At 43.0% G+C, this 19,458-nt stretch overlaps 1 protein-coding gene across 2 annotated transcripts in view; it reads right to left on the reverse strand.

Annotated features, from left to right (window-relative positions):
- The window catches only part of RGS6 (regulator of G protein signaling 6), a 964,496-nt gene that overhangs the window by 228,876 nt on the left and 716,162 nt on the right, over positions 1–19,458 (reverse strand). For both annotated transcript variants that reach the window (XM_069208950.1, XM_069208949.1), the window contains exons 10-12: positions 15,188–15,262; positions 5,389–5,487; positions 2,876–2,937 (exon numbers count right to left, since the gene is read on the reverse strand). In XM_069208950.1, coding sequence (XP_069065051.1) covers positions 2,876–2,937; positions 5,389–5,487; positions 15,188–15,262 — 236 coding nt within the window. The remainder of the gene's footprint in view (positions 1–2,875; positions 2,938–5,388; positions 5,488–15,187; positions 15,263–19,458) is intronic.

Genomic DNA, 19,458 nt, shown 5'->3' on the forward strand with positions numbered 1-19,458 from the left:
CAATCTTGACTTCTGTGGACCCCACATTATCATCACTGGAACACAGAGACCCCACTGAATCATTATTGGAATCCGGGGACCCCCTCACTAAGTCACTACTGAAAGCTGGGGACCTAATCCATTAATAATATTTAGTTTTCTAACCAGTCGCTGACCCCCTGAGGAGGCTTTGCGGACCCCCAGGGGTCCCCGGACCACAGGTTGGCAACCACTGCTCTAAACAATTCACTTTTAAACAATTTCTAGCCCTCTAATTTGAATTGGAAATCTCAACATATTAAATATCTTGGTCTCCAATTCACCCCATCCCTTAAAACATCTGACTCCATAAATATTGATAATTGTATAAATAAAATAACTTAATTAACTAATCAATGGCACCCCTCGTGTATCTCCTGGTGGGGTCGTCTTGACGCAGTCAAAATGATGTAAGTACCCATTATTCTTTATACCATTTCCAACATTCCATTAAGCACCCGCCTTAAGTTTTTCACAAAAATCTATCCCATACGCTCCTCTTTTCTCTGGATTAATAAATGACCTCTTATGTCTTTGCTAAAACTTAAATGCTCCAAAACTGAGGGTGGAGTGAATTTCCATGATTTCTCAAAATATCATAATGCATTTTTATTGAGACATTCTACACATTGGATCTCATCCTCACTAGAATATTGTCAATTATCGGTTGATTTAGAACGCAACTTCTTACCACCCTTTTCATTCCAAGAATACCTAACATTTCCGTGCAAACCTCAAAAGTTTGCACTCCAGTTGTTAAAAACACCAGGGCTGTATCACACGTATGGTGCATTTCCCTTGTCTGCACCATATTAGCATATCCCTCATTTGTATGGGGCCACGCCCCATGCAAATATATGAGCCAGCCCTATCTGTATTACAGAAGGGGCCGCACAAGTGTCTGCGGCCCCTTCTGTAATACCAAAGTGCCCCAGGGGCGAGCAAAGTGGGTGCACATGCCCGTTGTGATCCTGGGGCACTTCTGTAATACAGCCCCTGTAAGTTACTAGAAACTGTAATATTGCATACTCCTAAGATCTACACACTTTTTTTTATTCCACAATTTGGCATAATAAATGTATTTAATTAACTAATAGACCTAATAATTGGAAAACCTGGAGAAAAATGGGGGGTTAATATGGGTTTACCAACTATTATATAAAGACTCCCTTATCTCTTTTTCACAAGCTCAGTCCCTTTTGGGACTTCCATCTTCATCCCAACATAAGTTCCAACTCTCAGAAAATACTATTCTTGAAGCATACAAATTCTTCAAATCCAACCTTCCCTTTACCCTGGATTTGCAAACACCTTTCTGTAACCTTCTTCACACAAATCCATAGGCCTTCACCATTTATTCACACTTATAATTCATCCCTACTAATAGACCTAAAACAGATGCAGAACTATCATTTGAACATGACCTAACCGTTACTTTGCCTATTTCAACGTGGAAACAGATTTGGATAAAATCAGACAATCCTCCAGAGCCGCAAACACAATGCAGACTCCTGTTGGACATGTTCAGCACAACATGCTGATACATTTACTTTTCACATGCTCTTCCGACTCTACTTTTTGGTCACAAATTTGGAAACACATTAACTCCATCTTTAATTCCAATGTGCCTTTCTCCATTTCTAATATATTTTTAGGAATTGGATCTGATGATTGGGCAGATGTAACATTGACTGTAAAAATATTAGATTTATTATAAGCAGTTAATTTACAGCAAGTAACATGAAATTGGAAAAACTCTACCCAACTATCATCTAAAGCAGTGTATAGGTTCCCTTTATCACTTGTTTCAAGATGAAAGGACTTACGGAATCCAGTTACTTACTTACTTAACAAATCTGCCAAAGCATTGTTTGCCCCCTCGCCTAGCACACAAGATGCTCTTCCACCTCCATGACTTCCCATCTCTGATATTATTACCTTTCTTATAATATATATTACTCTGTATGCATTATTACTTCCTCAATATATTTTTTATCAGACTCCATTTCTCATAAACCATGAACACCCCCCTTAAACTCCCCCTGTATATATTTGTACTGAGTTTTCTAGTCTAATGTTTTCTTTACTTAAATTGAAGGATATTCTCAGACTGTATCTTATTTATCATAATAAACTGATACTTTTAAAACTTAAAAGGTTTTCTAATGAAAAGGTCACAATAATGAGAGTTGCCCCCTCTTTATTGGTAACAATATCAAGACCTCAGAATCATTCGTAGCAGGAAGGGCCATACAACCCCCACCCTAAAGCTTGTGCTTTTTGTTGGGGGTGGGGCGATTAGGGGAGAAGAATATAATTTTAGTAAATACTGTTCCTGAATCTGAATGCATAGTCAAACAAATATGCCTATGTCATTGATGACTTCCTCTTGACAAGTTATGTAATATAAATATGTATCCAGTACACTACTGAAAACCAAGATTGTCATCGGTAATTCCTTAAAAGTGAAGCACTCTGACAATCAACTGCATACTGTAGATGAAAAAGAAATAAAAATGAAGTAAATAAACAAAACTATGTACAGTATGTTACATTTGCTAGTCTAACAGTCCCTTAGTTACACTTCAGAGGGCATGCCCCCTCTATAAACTCTTAAGGCACTGGGTACCTAATGCATACAGGTTAACTGTCTCAGCCACTACTAGTCCAGCTGGTCAAAAGGCAAGTGATGCAGAACATGTGGCAACCCTTTTCATGCAGTATTATTGGAGGCTTCTTCAGGTCATGTCCTGCATAATCTACTTTCAGAAGTGCACACTCCACAAAGTGAAACAACAGGAAACAGGCACCTTGAATCTGAAAGGAAACCAAGGAAATAAAGCAGTGCCCCGCTTACCTATCAGCTACTTTGGACATTTTTAAACAATGCCGATCTATCTGCACGTTGAGAAAGTTTATCTGTAGAAATGAGACATGGAAAGAAAACATTAGCATTAACACAATAGGGCGTGCTGCACATTAATCTGCAATCTAAGGGCCTGATTCTAACTTTGGAGGACGGTGTTAAACCGTCCCAAAAGTGGCGGATATACCACCTACCGTATTACGAGTTCCATAGGATATAATGGACTTGTAATACGGTAGGTGGTATATCCGCCACTTTTGGGACGGTTTAACACCGTCCTCCAAAGTTAGAATCAGGCCCTAAGTGATTGGCATTTACAGTTCAATAGAAAACTGCACATTGAACTTGTTTATATCAGCACCAGTGTCAGCATAGCCAGTGTCTCCTGGACCCCAGAGCTGTTTGAATTATAAAATAGAGCAATAATCAGGGTTCAGTGGGCCCCTGAGGCCCAGAGAACCTGCTTCACCAATAGAAGATACACCCCTGACCAGTGTATCTGATATTCAACATCCCAATATAGCTTAGATTCTGAGTAGACCCAATGGAGGCTCTAGAAACAGTTGTCCCCTTATGAAGGACATTAGCAAAAAGAACAGATGATGGATGGAATGCTGAACAATGCAAACATTCACACCCGGTACCAAAGATCTGGGTTTAATCTGTTTTTTTCCCACCATGTCACACCAGTTTGCACCCAGCCATATGCAAATCAATCAACCCTGTTCCCCATCAGAACAGTCCAGCCCGAACTGCCAGGCCAGGTCCTCCCTGCTTTGGAATCCTGCGACTGGTTTCGGGGTATCACCCCTCATCAGCCAGGCTAGCTTGATTCCAGTGGCACTGGACCGACATCTGGGCATACCCTTCCCACTTAGGGCGACAAAAGCAAAAAGAACAGATGATGGATGGAATGCTGAACAATGCAAACATTCACCCTCAGTCACAAAGATCTCGGTTTAATTCATCTTTTTTTCCCCACCACGCCATCCTAGTTTGGACCCAGCCATATGCAAATCAGTCTTGACGCTGTTCCCCATCAGAACAGTCCAGCCCAAACTCCCAGGCGAGGTCCTCACCCCTCATCAGCCAGGCAGATCTGTGACTGGTGGTGAGTGTTCGAAAAGATTCAGCACTCCGTCCATCATCCTTTTGTGTGGCTTTATGAAGGACATTGTCTGTGTTGAGACTTTGGTTTCAACCCTTTGTGGAGTTTTGACTTGTTATAGAATATGAGTTATGCAAAACCTTTGTCAATGGAATTACAGCTTCACAACCCCCTACTTTAATGGTGGCATCCTGGGGTGGCACTTTATGTGTTTGAAGACAATTGTGGCACCTTGTCTTTTTAAAGTGGAGTCCTAGTACATTTGGGAACTTGTGCTTGGCTTGAACGTTAGTAATCAATTGGACTTTCTACTCATAGCAAACAACTTGCATTGCTTCCAAATTGTAATTCAATTAATCGACTGAACACAACCCAATTGAAGAAGATCCACAATGATCAGATATTTCTCTAAGTTACATCAAAGATACATCAGATTTGGTGAAAGGGGGTCAATGAGATTTAAAGAGCGAAACTATGGAGCTGACTATATTTAAAATACTTACAGAAGAAGTACCTGTTACAGTAAGCCTGCACAGTTTGCCCTGAATGATTGCGGCATGATTACCGGTGGGTTACACTGTGTTTTGGGAGATGTGACCCAGTAGCTGAACTGCTGACTTTGAAACCTTGGTTCTAATCTCAGTTCTGGCACGTGAGTGAAAATTGCATTTTTCTGGGCTAAGTACTTAGGGCCTGATTCTAACTTTGGAGGACGGTGTTAAACCGTCCCAAAAGTGGCGGATATACCACCTACCGTATTACGAGTTCCATAGGATATAATGGACTCGTAATACGGTAGGTGGTATATCCGCCACTTTTGGGACGGTTTAACACCGTCCTCCAAAGTTAGAATCAGGCCCTTAATCTCCCTTAGCCTAAAACTGTAAATATGTGAAATGTAAAGCCACTGTGCAATTTAAATGTGTAAACCTCAAATTGATGTAGGCAGTCTTGTATCATTTCCCCATGAATGTACGGTGCTATGTTGTTAACCTGCTAGGTTTGCATTATATGAATATGACTGTGTACACACAAATGAAGAATAGGAAATTACTCAACAAACAGTATGAAAAGAGTCTAATGAGATTCTTGAAAATGTTCATACAGGAGAGTGGTGGGATCTACCAGAAGTGTCATAAGAGAGTAGGACAACGTCTAAGAAATCTCAAGGCAATGTCTTAATTGAAACTGAAAATCTGTAAGACAGTAGCAAACAGATAATCTTTCATTTTTTCACTAAGATTTTTGCTTTTCCAAGTAGACTCACAGGATAACATATAAAATCTATGTGCTCTTTTTTCATGGTCAAACAATGTCACACATCAAGTTCAATAACTTCACACATGAAGGCAAATACATTACATACAATACTGTCTTTATTACACACAACACCCACCCTTTTCCGTAAGTCATCTTTCGTAGTTTTCCTTATAACTGTGGAAGGCATGTGAACAGGACTCTGAGATTGAGATTCTTCTGTTATGCCATATACTGACTGCAAAAAGAGAAAGACTTGTAATTATCAGTGCTCAACAAAACAAGGTCTTATTAAAGAACAGAAATCTAACATTTCCATTTTTGATGCCTACACTGCACCTTGAATAGATTTTTAACACAATAGACACCCCGCAATCAGCAGGGACCTGGGGCAAGTGGTAGAGCAAGGAACAGAGGTCCCTAGCTGAAGAAATATGCAGAAATCATGTGCAGTGAAATGACAATTTTAATCAATCAAACAATTAAAGTCACAAAAATGACACAGTAAGTGCCAGTGCAGAACAACATGTTCAGTGTTCCTTCATAAGTGACGCACGCGTGTGATAATTGTGATCATCTTGTGTATCAAAATAACAAGAACAACACAGCATGTCATAACAAATCATAGACACAAAAGTGGGTCTGCAATATAACCATTCAAGGCGTTTCAATCCTCAACAAATACGAGAATCATCATCAGGACTCTAACATCTATCATGAGCCCGAAATCATATTAGCGGCACTGAGAAGCGTAATCATTCCCAAGCAACTATCCATGGGGAAGGAATTTGTCAGAAATAGCCTCCAATATCAAAATGGGTGGGAAAAGCCAAGGGCCAGTCTTGTGGGACTCTTTGTGGGTGCCTGTGTGAGGCAGGCAGAGGCCAGGGCGGACTGAAACATGCTACAAGAGCAGGAGCAAAGCTGACATTGGCCAAAGCAGGAGCAATGTCTGATGACTGCAACCATGGTTAAGTTTGTTGTCTGCCTGCACATAATGTCTGCATATTCCTTGAACTAGGGACCTCTGTTCCTCGTTCCACACTGCACCTGGGAGTTGGGGTTGTTCCTAACATTTGGCGATCAGGGTAAATCATTCAATCAACCAATCCATCAACCAGGTTCTGTTTTTTGGACCATCCTGTGTTTTGATACTGATGAGTTGGCTTATTAAGACTGGGAGGGTTACTAGTTGAAAATACCACCATGTCTGTAAATGTAAATGCATGTTTGTATATAATACTACTATTAACAGTAGCTAGTGGTATGATCACACTTGGAAGGCAAAGCACGTGAGCTCTTCACTTTTATGTTGTTTTTCTTGGTAGCATGCTGGGTACACTTTGGGCACTCAGGACTCACCATGGGCGTTAAAGAATTTAACAAGAGATATAAGATACTAAGCTGGGTATTGCATTAAATTTGTAGCCCTGATGAAGTTGACAGTTTGAATTTTATTGTGACGAAACGTGTTGGCTGCTTCTGTGTGCCTTCGTGGAGCGTGTGGGCAATAGTGAAAACATTAAATTCAACTGAGTTCATTTCTAGCTTGGAGGGTGTGGAGTGGTCACCCTCCCCCATCTACCTAGCACCTATTTTCAGCTACCATTGAGGCAATTATTGATATTGGCAGATTATGGGACGAGCACCAAACGTTAACTAATCCTTACATGCAGTGGGATGTCAATTACTTTTTGTTGTGTTGTTCTTCAATTTATTTTAATTACAAGGTTAAGCTATATAATAATCTACCTTCAGAGGGTTTTCATGTGAGTAACAGTCGGTTCAATCCACAAACTTTATTTAGCGTATGCGTTTAATGTGCCCAAAACTCCTAGGGCTTGGCATTAGTTCCTAATCCTAACTTAAAGTATGAGAAATAGTTACATTTCGCCCTGGGGGGTATGTGGAAATGTGGACATTCTGCCAGTATTGAATTTCAGTAAATTTATATTTAACATTGGAGCTTAATAGGGCCTGTCTACAACATTAGGTGACCCTGCATGCTTATTGGTATTCACAGGTCTCTAACATGTGATTTCATACCGTACTAACATACACATCTACTACTGTCAAGTGTGGATGGGGTAGATTGGAACACTGCCACGTTCACTGGGGTTGTGGTGAAAGGAATTTCTCATTAGGGAAAGTATTTTCTTATTGGAGAATAAAATATCTCTGCCAATGCAAATCAGTGCCATATTTCCACAAATATAATTTGTTACAGTTGCCTATTTTGCATTTGTATCTGTTATGGATTGGGGTACGCCCTGTGATGTGTGACTGTTGTAGATTTCCTGAGCACTCCTTGAGATCCTTCATCTGTCGCAAGAAAGTTGAGAATGTGCTTCAAACTTAGGAGCAATCCTACAGGAGGAATGTTTCTGACTTTTAAGAGCGCTGTGCTTTTTAATTGGTTCAGGAGCCTGTAACATCAACACCTAATGCATCATTCAACTAGAAAGGGACTCTGGGATTGTTTTGGTAAACTTTGTCCAACGGAGAGAATATACGTGGAGAAGGTTTTTATGGGATATAATAAAGATGTACAATCTTTACTCTGATGTAAAAAAATAATTTGAGAGCACCTCAGCAGCACTTTACCCTGAAAATGCCACAGATCCCATGCTGTTTTTGAATCTCAGTCTTTCATCCCAGTGCAGTTTTACTACAGCAGAAAAAACTGGTAGAATTATTTTTCCACTAACTTCCAGTTTTATTTAGCAAAGTTAGTGAATCAAACTTAACAGAATGGGTGCCCTCGTTCTTCAGAAATTTTGAAACAACCCCTAACTGCTGAAAATGGGTGAATGGGCTCTGTTGGTGGTATAGGTGACAGTAACACCACCCATTACTGAATAAGAAAGTACTTCTTGGTGCTAAAACCCACTTGCCTGTCGTGGCACCAACATTATTAAAATTAATAGCTGTGGTTAAAACATTAATGCTGGTGATATGTGTGTTCCTGCTAGGAATGCTCATTTTAGAAAATTACTCTGCTAAAAATGTTGGTAAATGTTTACCCTTTTCCAGCAAAAGTCATCGAGAAGATCGTCAACACACAACTCACCCACTTCCTCGAAGACAACTCCATCCTGGACCCCTCACAATCCGGATTCAGACGAAACCACAGCACGGAAACTGCTCTCCTCGCCGCCACAGATGACATCAGACATCAAATGGACAACGGCGAAACCTCGGCCCTCATCCTCCTCGACCTATCAGCCGCTTTTGACACAGTCTGCCACCGCACCCTACTGACCCGCCTCCAGGAAGCCGGCATCCAAGACAAAGCCCTCCACTGGATCTCATCCTTTCTCTCCGACAGAACTCAGAGAGTCCGACTCTCCCCCTTTCGCTCCAAAGCCACCAACCTCATCTGCGGCGTCCCCCAAGGATCCTCCCTCAGCCCTACTTTGTTCAACGTCTACATGGCCCCCCTCGCAAAACTGGCCCGCCAGCATCACCTCAGCATCATCTCCTACGCCGACGACACCCAGCTCGTCCTCTCCCTGACCAAAGACCCACTCACCGCCAAAACAAACCTCCACGAAGGACTAAAATCCATCGCTGAATGGATGAACAACAGTCGCCTGAAACTCAACTCCGACAAGACGGAAATCCTCATCCTCGGGCGCTCTCCCTCGGCCTGGAACGACTCATGGTGGCCTGCCGACCTCGGACCCCCACCCACCCCTGCCAGCCACGCAAGAAACCTCGGCTTCATCCTGGACTCTGCACTCACCATGTCCAAACAGGTCAGCACCGTCTCCTCCTCCTGTTTCAACACCCTCCGCATGCTCCGCAGAATCTTCAAGTGGATTCCAACAGAGACCAGAAAGATGGTGACCCAAGCCCTCGTCAGCAGCAGACTTGACTACGGCAACGCACTCTATACAGGCATCCCAACCAAAGACATCAAACGACTCCAGCGTATCCAAAATGCCTCCACCCGACTGATCCTCGACATACCCCGCCGATGTCACATCTCCCCTCACCTGAGGGAACTCCACTGGCTCCTGGTGGAGAAGAGGATCACCTTTAAACTCCTCACCCACGCTCACAAGGCACTTCACAACGCCGGACCCTCCTACCTCAACTCCAGACTCAATTTCTACGCTCCCACACGTCAACTTCGATCCGCCAACCTGGCCCTCGCCGTCGTCCCCCGAATCCAGCGCAAGACCTGCGGCGGCAGATCCTTCTCCTTCCTCGCCGCCAAGTCCTGGAACTCTCTCCCCACATCTCTACGCCAGACCCAGGACCTCCTCGCCTTCAGGAGACTCCTCAAAACCTGGCTCTTCGACCGCTAACTGCAGCACACCTCCACCCCCCCCCCCCCCCCCCTTCCCCCCAGCGCCTCGAAACCCTGACGGGTACATAGCGCGCTTTATAAATATCGTGATTGATTGATTGATTGATTGTGTTGCTATTGTTTTACCTGGGAAACTAAAGCCATTAGCATAAAATGTTGTTTTTGACTGGTGGCATTTTCACCCCCTATGCTAACTACAGTGAGGTGGTTTGTCGGAGTAAAGGATGCACATATAAAGATATTATACAATAAAATCTACAAAATCTATATCTAAGACAAAATGTGGATAACACATATTAAAATGTGAGTGCATTGCAATAAAATCTAGTATTTGCAAATGACAAAATTAAGTACAGGACTTCGCTAATGGACAGAATAAGTCAGCAGCACAGTATGGATTAGAAAAGGTGTCTCCAACCTTTCTTGTAGTAAAAGCTACTTATGTTTTGTGAAAATCATCTAGAGTCACGCATATTATTTTAATTTTAGTACTGACCACATCAGACATGTTTACGTGTTTGTTTTAAATCTAAACTTTTCAGTTTTTGTAGGCTGGGCTACACACAGGAGGACTACTTATGGGTAGCTCATGAGCTACTCGTTGGAGACCCCTGGATTAGAATATGTGTTTTCACTAATATAGTCTAAGAAATAGTTGAAAGGATTGCTCTATGAACATCTACAAATGTGAATGTGTACTATATGTTAATATAATTACTTCTACACTGGAATATGGTGTACTCCGAACAAACTATGTACATAGTTACAGGAATGCACCCACTAGAAGCCACACAATTTGAGGATTTCTTGAGCTCTATGTGACCCATAAGCTTCATACTGGTAGTCCAGATGTCTTGGGAATCACCATTGCAGAACTGGGCACCAGATCACACTCCTACAACCAAGCATGTTTAAGAACACTGGCCTAAGTCGCCACTTTATTTGGTGATAAAAACTATAAGCCCCAAGGACCCCAAGGCTTTGAAAGGGAGTTTATTAAGTTTCAAAACACTGAGGTCTTGAAATTAAAGGGTATGGAGGAGAAGGGTGCGCTTTTATGGCCAAATAATGTCTCATGTTATCTTAGAAACAAGAAGTTGGTTTAAAAGAGGCCCACCCTTCTGGATCGATGCTCATAGACATGGCAAGGTCTCCTACACAGCCCCTCCACCTCTCTTCATCGATTTCAGGGCGGCATTCAAGAACATAGAGCGGACTAGGCTTTAGAGAAAACTGGCTCATTGGCCCATCTTGCTAGCACTACTGGACATTCTAATTCTACACCATTCAGACACCTGGGTGCAGGGGAAATTGGGTGCCGGCTCACTCCTCTCCAGGCAAACCCCAACCAACAAAGGACTGAAACAGGGGTGCGTGCTTGCCCCCACGTTATTCAAACTGTACATGGCAGATCTGATGCAGAAACTCGACTCCTTCAACTTGCATGCTCCCAGATGGGGGGGCACAGCACTATCACAGTAGCACCCCCAGTTGGGTCTTCAACGCCTCCTCAATGCAATGCAGACTTATGTAGGGGAGATCTTCCTTGAAGTAAATATTAAGAAGACACAAACCGGGGTGGCAAGAAAAAAATCCTACTCTGGTATCTGGAGAACACACAAATCCAGACAGCAGTAAATTATAAGTACCTCGGCATAATCTTCAATAAGTGGGGGGTGGGAGGGGGCAATTCACCACACAGAGCGAAGCAATCAAAAGAAAAGGGCTGCGTAGGCAGTAATGCTAAGAAACCTAAAATTGAAACTGACAGGCCCAAAGTGGCTACCTCTCCTCCTTGTAGCTCAAGCCAAGATACTACCAACAATCACTCATGGAAGTAAAGCACTCAGAGGTAGAGATTGTGAAGTTGTGGACAGTACTGTGTTCAAGGCTTATAGAATTATGTTCAGCATTCCAAACTACTCGTCTGCAGCACAGATCCGGCTGGAGTTCGGCCTAACAAAGCAGTCCCGGGCCAGGCATGGAGCATTCATTGTTTGCTGGCATAAGATCAGGAACGCGGCTACCACTTACTCTGGCTGGAGATGCAGCACAGGAATACATCGTCTGCCTGAAGTTTCCTTCAGGAATGTTTCCCCAACACTTTGCTGTCCCAGGCCTAGGGCATCCCAACCAGTCCTGCAGCCTTTAAAAATTGGTTTGGAGATCTATCAAAGGCCTCTCACTGGTGAAAGATAAAGGCACACTCGCAGCAGGAACCACGCCTGGATGGCGATCAATAGCTATCGTACACTCGTCCCTCAGAAATACTTCAGTCTAGGTTACTCTAGAAACATAAAATAAAACTTCCTGAAACTTCTTCTGGGCATATTCCTGTCTGCTCTACACCTTCCACTTTGGCAGAGAGAGCAAACCCCAACCTGGTGGTATGGAGGTCCTGCCGCACTTACTCTGAATTTGTATTGAAGTCAAGAGAGAAAGGACTCGTCTACGATTTACGAGGGACCCATACGTGGAGACAGGCAGCGCTGGCCTGCTTCAAGTCAGAGGATCCGCTACTCAATGGTAGGCTGGTAAATTTCTTGACTTGTAGAAAAGAAATACAACAAGCTAGCCGACTCACACCCTCTGCACCTACAGTTGTTACAGATGTGGGAGGCCCCAGACTTGCAATTTTGGAATTGGGTCTATAAGCAGTGCACTTTAAAACATGATTCTCCGACGGACGCACAATAAGGAACTCTCCTGTTATTTACGGACATGTCGCACTTTGGACTTTCCTAAGTCTATCATACAAGGAAGTATGGCATATTGACACTCCTGGTGAACAAGAGCATACTGTAATATTTCATCCATATACAGGCCCACTCACCATCTGGCCGTGCGATTTTTAACACTTATGATACAGTTGCTTAAATATGCATCTTTTAAATGTGGTTTTATATTGCATTTTATTTCTCTCTTTATGCTTTGGTTGTATTGCACGGGTTTTATTCAACTATGCAAATTAATAAAATTACTTACTTACTCAAAGTATTTAAAAACATTTTGAAATGGTTTTAAAAAATAAGGTCCATTTTAAAAAAGTCAAACCATATCCTCAACACGGACCACACAGAGGTTTATGGTCTCTGCTGCCCCTATTGGAAAATTGGAATAGGACACTTTATGAGAACAGGAAGCCTTTCAGGACTAATGTATTGTGCAATCTTCTTCAAAATACTTAGGGGCATATTTATGAGCCCCTTGAGCTACCGTTACGTCTTTTTGTGGCGCACTGGCGGTACAAATACTGCACTCATTTCTAGAAGGCATGCAAAGCCACTTTGCAGGCTTTGAATGGCCTCATAGATATGGAGTAAGGCAAGGCAGCGCAAATAGTTGCATGGCCTTACGCCGCACTAGAGTCGCCTTGCATGGACACTTCGGTGGGTGTTCCCACGCAACACCCAGGATTTTGATGCATCCCCATATTTACTAGAGGTTGTAAACCTGGGAATGCGCCAAACCCTTACGCCTTACGCCATAGGTAAAATGAGGAGGAATATCATTTTTCCCCTTGTTTTTCGTCCTTCCATGTGTACGGCACACATAGAAAGAGGAAACAGCCTCCCAAGATTGCGTGTGTGCAGGAAGGTGCCATGGGGCAAGGGTGCCTGCTTTGGCGCTAGGCTGGCATAACGCACCAGGGCAGCAGGGGAATAGGTTGGTGTACACTGAAACAGGTTAAATCTTCCTGATACAAAGCCTTAAAATGCAGAGCCCGAGACATCTCTTTTGCCAGTGTTGTGTTGATAAATATATTTACGATCCCAAAATTGAAGTTTTGCAGGACGCCACACATTACAATTCAAAATAAAAGTTGCTGTCTTTGAAAACAAAGATGGTTATTTATTTGAATGGATTTCAGGACCTCGGATGCATCAAAACAGGAGAACAGCTGTCCACAGAGATCCAAAGCACGTGTTTACCATGTATTCTGAACGTCCTTGAATACATGCAGGGGTCAGCCCTGAACCAGTAGCCTGTTTTAGCTTGGACACCCACGTTCCCTACCCTGCACATCACAAGAAGCTGCTGTGGTTACAATATTTGTTTTGTTAGTTCAAGTTCTGAGCTGCCTGAGTGAATTAAATGACGATTTATATTTAACTTTAACCTGTGCAAATCGAGTTGCATTGTATATCTTCATCTATTTGGTGACATTTTTAACGAATTCATTTTATAAAAATAAATATTTTATATAAACTACTCAAGTTATTTCTAAAGCCTCAAGAGCATAGAAATTATGTTTATAGGTGTTAACCTTTTGTACTTGACTAGATAAGTACCCAAGAATCGGAAGAACATTTGTGCAATGTTGTTATTAATGATGCTGAAAAATGTGAACCTATGAATGCTTACTAAAGCCCACGTTATTAGTGCGGTATTTACAACCAGTGATAATAGCGCTCATTCATATCCTCCTAGCATTACCGCCCCGAAGTGTTAGTCATTAGTTGTAAGCTGAGCTGCTTTCATAATGAGGCTGACAGCTTTATTCATTTCTCTTTTGTTAATGGTGGAAATGCAAGGCACTGATTACCTGACTCCGTTTTATATCAAGGGACAGCTGTGAATCTAGTCTGTTGTGCTTGATCTGTGCGCGTTCATCTTTCAGTCAAAAGCTAAGGGTCTTACCGGAGTACAGGGTCCGATGTATAGTTAAAGTGGTCGCAAAACCTGGTTGAACTTTGCACCTGGTATTGAATGTTGCAAACAGACCTATGTACCAGTCGGTCAGTTCCTAAAATTCCCAATTCGGAGTTAGTCTCAATCCAACCTACCTAATTATTATTCAATAGGTAGGTTGCAAAATTGTGACTCACTCCAAATGAATACATTCATAGGTATGGTGGCATGCATGGGCCATCTGACCACCATGTCTGTGACTGCATTAAAATAAATAAACTTTTTTAAGCAGCTCGAGTTCTGAAAGGAAACAGGGCTACTTTAAAAAAAGTTTTCTTTTTGTAAAAGTTTCTCTGAGTTTCTCTGAGAGAGTTGGCAGTTGTCCCTTAAAAACATTTTCAACAATTTACAAAGGGGAAGGAGTTCAAATGAGACCCATTCATTTTTGAGAGCGAGTCACGGTTGCAAACTTTTGATAACGTAGGGTACCGATTCGGTATTTGGAATTGATGCCCAACACATGCTCCTTCCCAATAATAAATCGGTATTCAGTCTAAATGACATTTTAGTGTTGCTAAAAAATTACGGACTCCTAAAATGGGACTGATACATAGGAAAGGCCCTTTTTACAGTCATAACACCGATTTGGGCCAGAAAAAAAGATCAGCAAAACTGGCCTTATATAACATAGAGACTGTATGAAAACATTGATAAATGTTAACACACCATACCGAGAACTCACTCCAACAACATTTTTACTTAGGTGGAATATCGCCACTGACTTCAGGGTAGTGAAAAACAAACCAAATATCATATGTGGTAAATCTATTTCCATAGGTCTTTCAGGGTCGATGGTACTTAAGCGTAGTCCGTAAAGAGTCATGGAGGGTCATGTGTGTGAGATCACTCCCCCTCTCACTCCTGTTAAATACATGTCCTTACAAGAGTTCCTGCAAGTCTCCAGGTCTTCCTCTCAGCTCTTGAAACTCACCTTTTTAATTTTCTGTGGGTTTTTCATCCGACGACACTTCCGAATGTCCATTTCTGTCGTGTTCACACATCCAGGCTGGATGAAAACAACGAAGAGTTAATTTCCATTTTCCATTACTTTTTCTGCTCTTCATCAACTAACATTTCATAAATCCATGGAAGAAGCGACCTGGGGCCATATGCACGAACACATTTTCCCATAGACACAAAATGGGTAAAACCCTTTGCTACATCAGGCCCCTGGTTATATAGTGTAAATGTACCATGGGATCTCAGTTCTGGTCTCTCTCCAGAGGTTCACCCTTACTGCCCTGCAGATAGTGCTTCAGACTGAAGCCTGACTGGTCACAGAAGATGTAGGACTTTATCATGTCTCCCCAGAAGTTAATGCTTGTCTTACTTAAAACAAATTCTACGGCGGAAGTCAGGATTTTACTCCCAGTAATACTAGAGGTGCATTATAATGGTGTGGAATAGACAACATGTACAGTAAGTATCAACCATTTAGTTTCTAACAGGTGCTACGTCTCCCAACATTGCATTCAGAAGATAGGATTGAAAGAGCAAGCTTCCATAAATGACAGGTTTTCTGGTGCACTAATTCTGCTGAAGGTCTAGATCAGCCTTCATTTCAACCGAGCTCTGGGGTCAGCCTGACAGCTGCAAAACTGCACAGACTTTTCTTTTTCATTTGTTTTGTAGTGATTACTCTAAGTGTTGCTACTCCATTCTGGACTGTCAAATTCGTCGTCTCATTTTTTGCCTAATATCCTTTGTTTTGACAATGTTTATATACATTGATAATCCCCTAAATTAGATAGTTTCAGTGGTGTGCCATTATTATATCTTCATGCATAATTCAGATAATGGTTGTCACTCAATATATTGCGGGAAACCAATATCAGCTTGTTCAGTAGAATATCCTAATGCAGTGATCAATGTTTTACATAATAAGGCCCTCATTACGAGTCTGGCGGTGCTCAGACCGCCAGACTTGCAGTGGCGGTCAGACCACTGCCAATGTGGCGGTCAGACCGCTGCCAATGCTGCGGTCCAGCCTCCACATTTTGACGGTTGGCAAACGCGCTCCGTCGGACCGCCAGCACCGCCACTTTTTTGCCTGGCCAACAGCCTGGCAGTACCGGTGGTCTTAATCCGCCAGGGCAGCGCTGCCCTAGGGATTACTAGTCCCCTCTCTCTGCCGGCTTTTACATGGCGGTTCCACTGCCATGCAAAAGCTGGCAGAGACGGGGTATCAAGGGGGCCCCTTCAATGCTCAAGTACTTGGCATGGGCAGTGCAGGGGCCCCCAAGGACAATCCCTTTGCGTTTTAAGCAGACAGTGAAAACTGCGACAGGTGCTATTAAACCCGATGCACCGCAACATTGCCGTCGGCTCGATTACAAGCCGGCATCAATGTTGTGGGCTGTTTCCTGCTGGGCCAGCAGGAAACTCGTAATAGGGGTTGAGGGAGGGCTGCCGCATAGGTGGTAACTTGAGCGCGGGAGTTTGGCAGGCGGGCTTTTCTACCCACCAAACTCATAATCAGGGCCTACATTTTCCTGTGTAGATAGAACTACAGAGGAAGCACAAGGAAAAGAATTAGGGCCTCAATACAAGGCTGGCGATCTTAAGTCTGCCAGTCTCACGGTGGCGCTCGAAGCATCATGACTGTGGTGGTCCGACCACCACATTACGAGTTAGGCAAGCAGACCCACCTAAAGTCCGCCATCCGGCCAGGCTCACAGATCCCAACAGGGTGACGACGGTCTTGGATGTAGTCGACCACTGTACTCAGCACCGACAGGCTGATAACAACCTTGTTCTCCGACAGCCTTTTTTATGGCGGATTCCCCACCATGAAAAGGCTGGCTGAAAACAAGTGCAGCGGCCCGCTTGCCCGGCACCATTGGAATGTGCACTATCTGCTTTGCAGACAGTGTACATTCTGAGGGTTCTGGCTGGTCCCCTCAGTGCTACAAGATAGCACTCGTCTCCTTTAAGGGAGCCGAGTGCTATCTCGTAACACTGTTCCTGCTCGTCTGACCGTCGGGAATACTCTATTTTAATATTTCCGCCAGACGGACCGGCAGAAACCTTGTAATAGGGCGGAGGGAGGGTGCCACTGCCTTGGCGGTGGTCTCCTCCATGCAAATTGGCGGTCTCACACTGGGACTTCCAAACTCGTAATGAACCCGTTTGTACCTTTTGGCAGCCTCTATATACTTGAATCCCTCTCTTCTATCCTCTAGCTCAAAGTCCATTTTCATTTTCCCAACTGGTTTGAGTCTGGTCATCCTTCACATATGATGTCACAGCAGACCTGCCTTGTGGAAACACCATCCATACCCCAGAACCTATTTCTTTCAAGTCAGTTTATCTCTTATTTCCTCTTAGGTCTGTCCTTTTTTGCTTTTTTGTCCTCATTGACAAGGTCATAAGGCCAGATGTAGGTAAGTAAAAAATTGCGACTTGCAATTTGCGAGTCATAGCGACTCGCAAATTGCAACTCGCAATACGAGATGCAGAAAGGTGTCTCAGACCCGTTCTGCGACTCGCTATGGGGTCGCAAAGACCCACCTCATGAATATTTATGAGGTGGGTCGCAGTTTGCGACCCCATAGCGAGTCTAGGCACTCACAGGGATGGTGGCCTGCTGGAGACAGCAGACCACCATGTCCGTGACTGCTTTTTGAATAAAGCAGTTTTTTTTTCTTCTTTTTTGCAGCCCGTTTTCCTTAAAGGAAAACGAGCTGCAAAAAGAAAAAATACCGAAACCATTTAGTTTCAGTTTTTTCAGAGTAGGCAGTGGTCCATAGGACCACTGCCTCCTCTGAATTTTTTTTTTTTTTGGCATTCACAAAGGGGAAGGGGTCCCATGGGGGCCCCTTCCCTTTTGCGAATGAGTTACCATCCACTTCAAGTGGATGGTAACTGCGAGTTGGTTTGCGACTGCATTCGCGGTCCCAAAGCAACTCTGCATGGCGATGCGGTCGCAAATAGGAAGGGAACACCCCTTCCTATTTGCGAGTCGCAGCCACAAATTGCGAGTCGGTACCGACTTGCAATTTGCGGTTGTGCATCGCGTTTGGCCTTTTGCGCCTCGCAAACTGCGTTTTTCGCAGTTTGCGAGGCGCAAAAGGCTTGCAACATCTGGCCCATAGTCTTTTACATTTCCGCATTTAATCACCTTCTCTTTGTGGGTTTCTTCTTTAATGTAAAACTCATAATTCTGAAGCTCATTAAGTCCTCATGGCATAGTTGTACCTAATGTTTCCTTCCACCCACCTTCTCATTAGAATAATTGTTTTGTCATTCTCCTGTACTTAGGAATGCCCTTGTCTCTACCAATATCTAGAATCATAATTCATATAAATTGTTATGGAGTTCCATATATATTTTTGCTACTCATGACCTACAAATGATTCTCTTAGTCTCTTAGGTGCAGCAAATGTTCCTTTTTTCAGACCTTGTTTCTCGTTGTTAGACAATTTGTATTTTGAAATGTTTATGACTAAAGTTCCCTTTGCCTGCTATAATGTCCCTGCCCATTTGCTACAGGTCCTCTGCTTATTATTCCTGTGATGTTGCTCTTGTCTAAAAAATGGAGAACACATTGCTTTTGTAATGAAGGGCCATGCGGGATCTCCACGTAAGAAACAGAAGGTTAAAAATGGTGAGAAAATAAACTATTCTACTTAGCTCTTGCTGCCATAGAATTGTGGATTCATAATACTGAAAATAAGAGGTGGCCTTATTATCCAAGTAGATCGTAGCTCAATTTATGATTTTATTAACTTTGGAAAAATCACATTCTGGTTTCACCCTCTCTCCATTCAACCTCCTACCTGATTCGATTCTTGGACAATTGGACCTGATTCTCAAAAGTCCAGTGTAGAAATTAACTTTCCAAGAGCACTTTTGAATTGCATTTCCCCATGCATACATTTCCACATGCGAAAACTCCATGCAAGTTACACTTTGATAGCAATTTTTTCTTTTACATTCCTGTAGGGGAAAATAATTCTACCCTTGGATAAATTCAATCCCTTCCACCACCATATGTTATTTATTGGGTTGTACCTCCCCATCCCCACACTCAATACACATTTACTCCGGTGACTGAAAGCAATGATTGAAATAGTATTTTCGGGGTGGGGAATTCTCTGAAAATATTTGGCAAGAACTCACACACCTGTGAGGTAGTAAACCCACCCTGGAGGGCACCTCAGAGCAAATTAGCTCACACCACATTGGTGGAATTATTGTAAG

The sequence above is a fragment of the Pleurodeles waltl genome, chromosome 9, assembly GCF_031143425.1.
Source record: "Pleurodeles waltl isolate 20211129_DDA chromosome 9, aPleWal1.hap1.20221129, whole genome shotgun sequence".
Taxonomy (NCBI): domain Eukaryota; kingdom Metazoa; phylum Chordata; class Amphibia; order Caudata; family Salamandridae; genus Pleurodeles; species Pleurodeles waltl.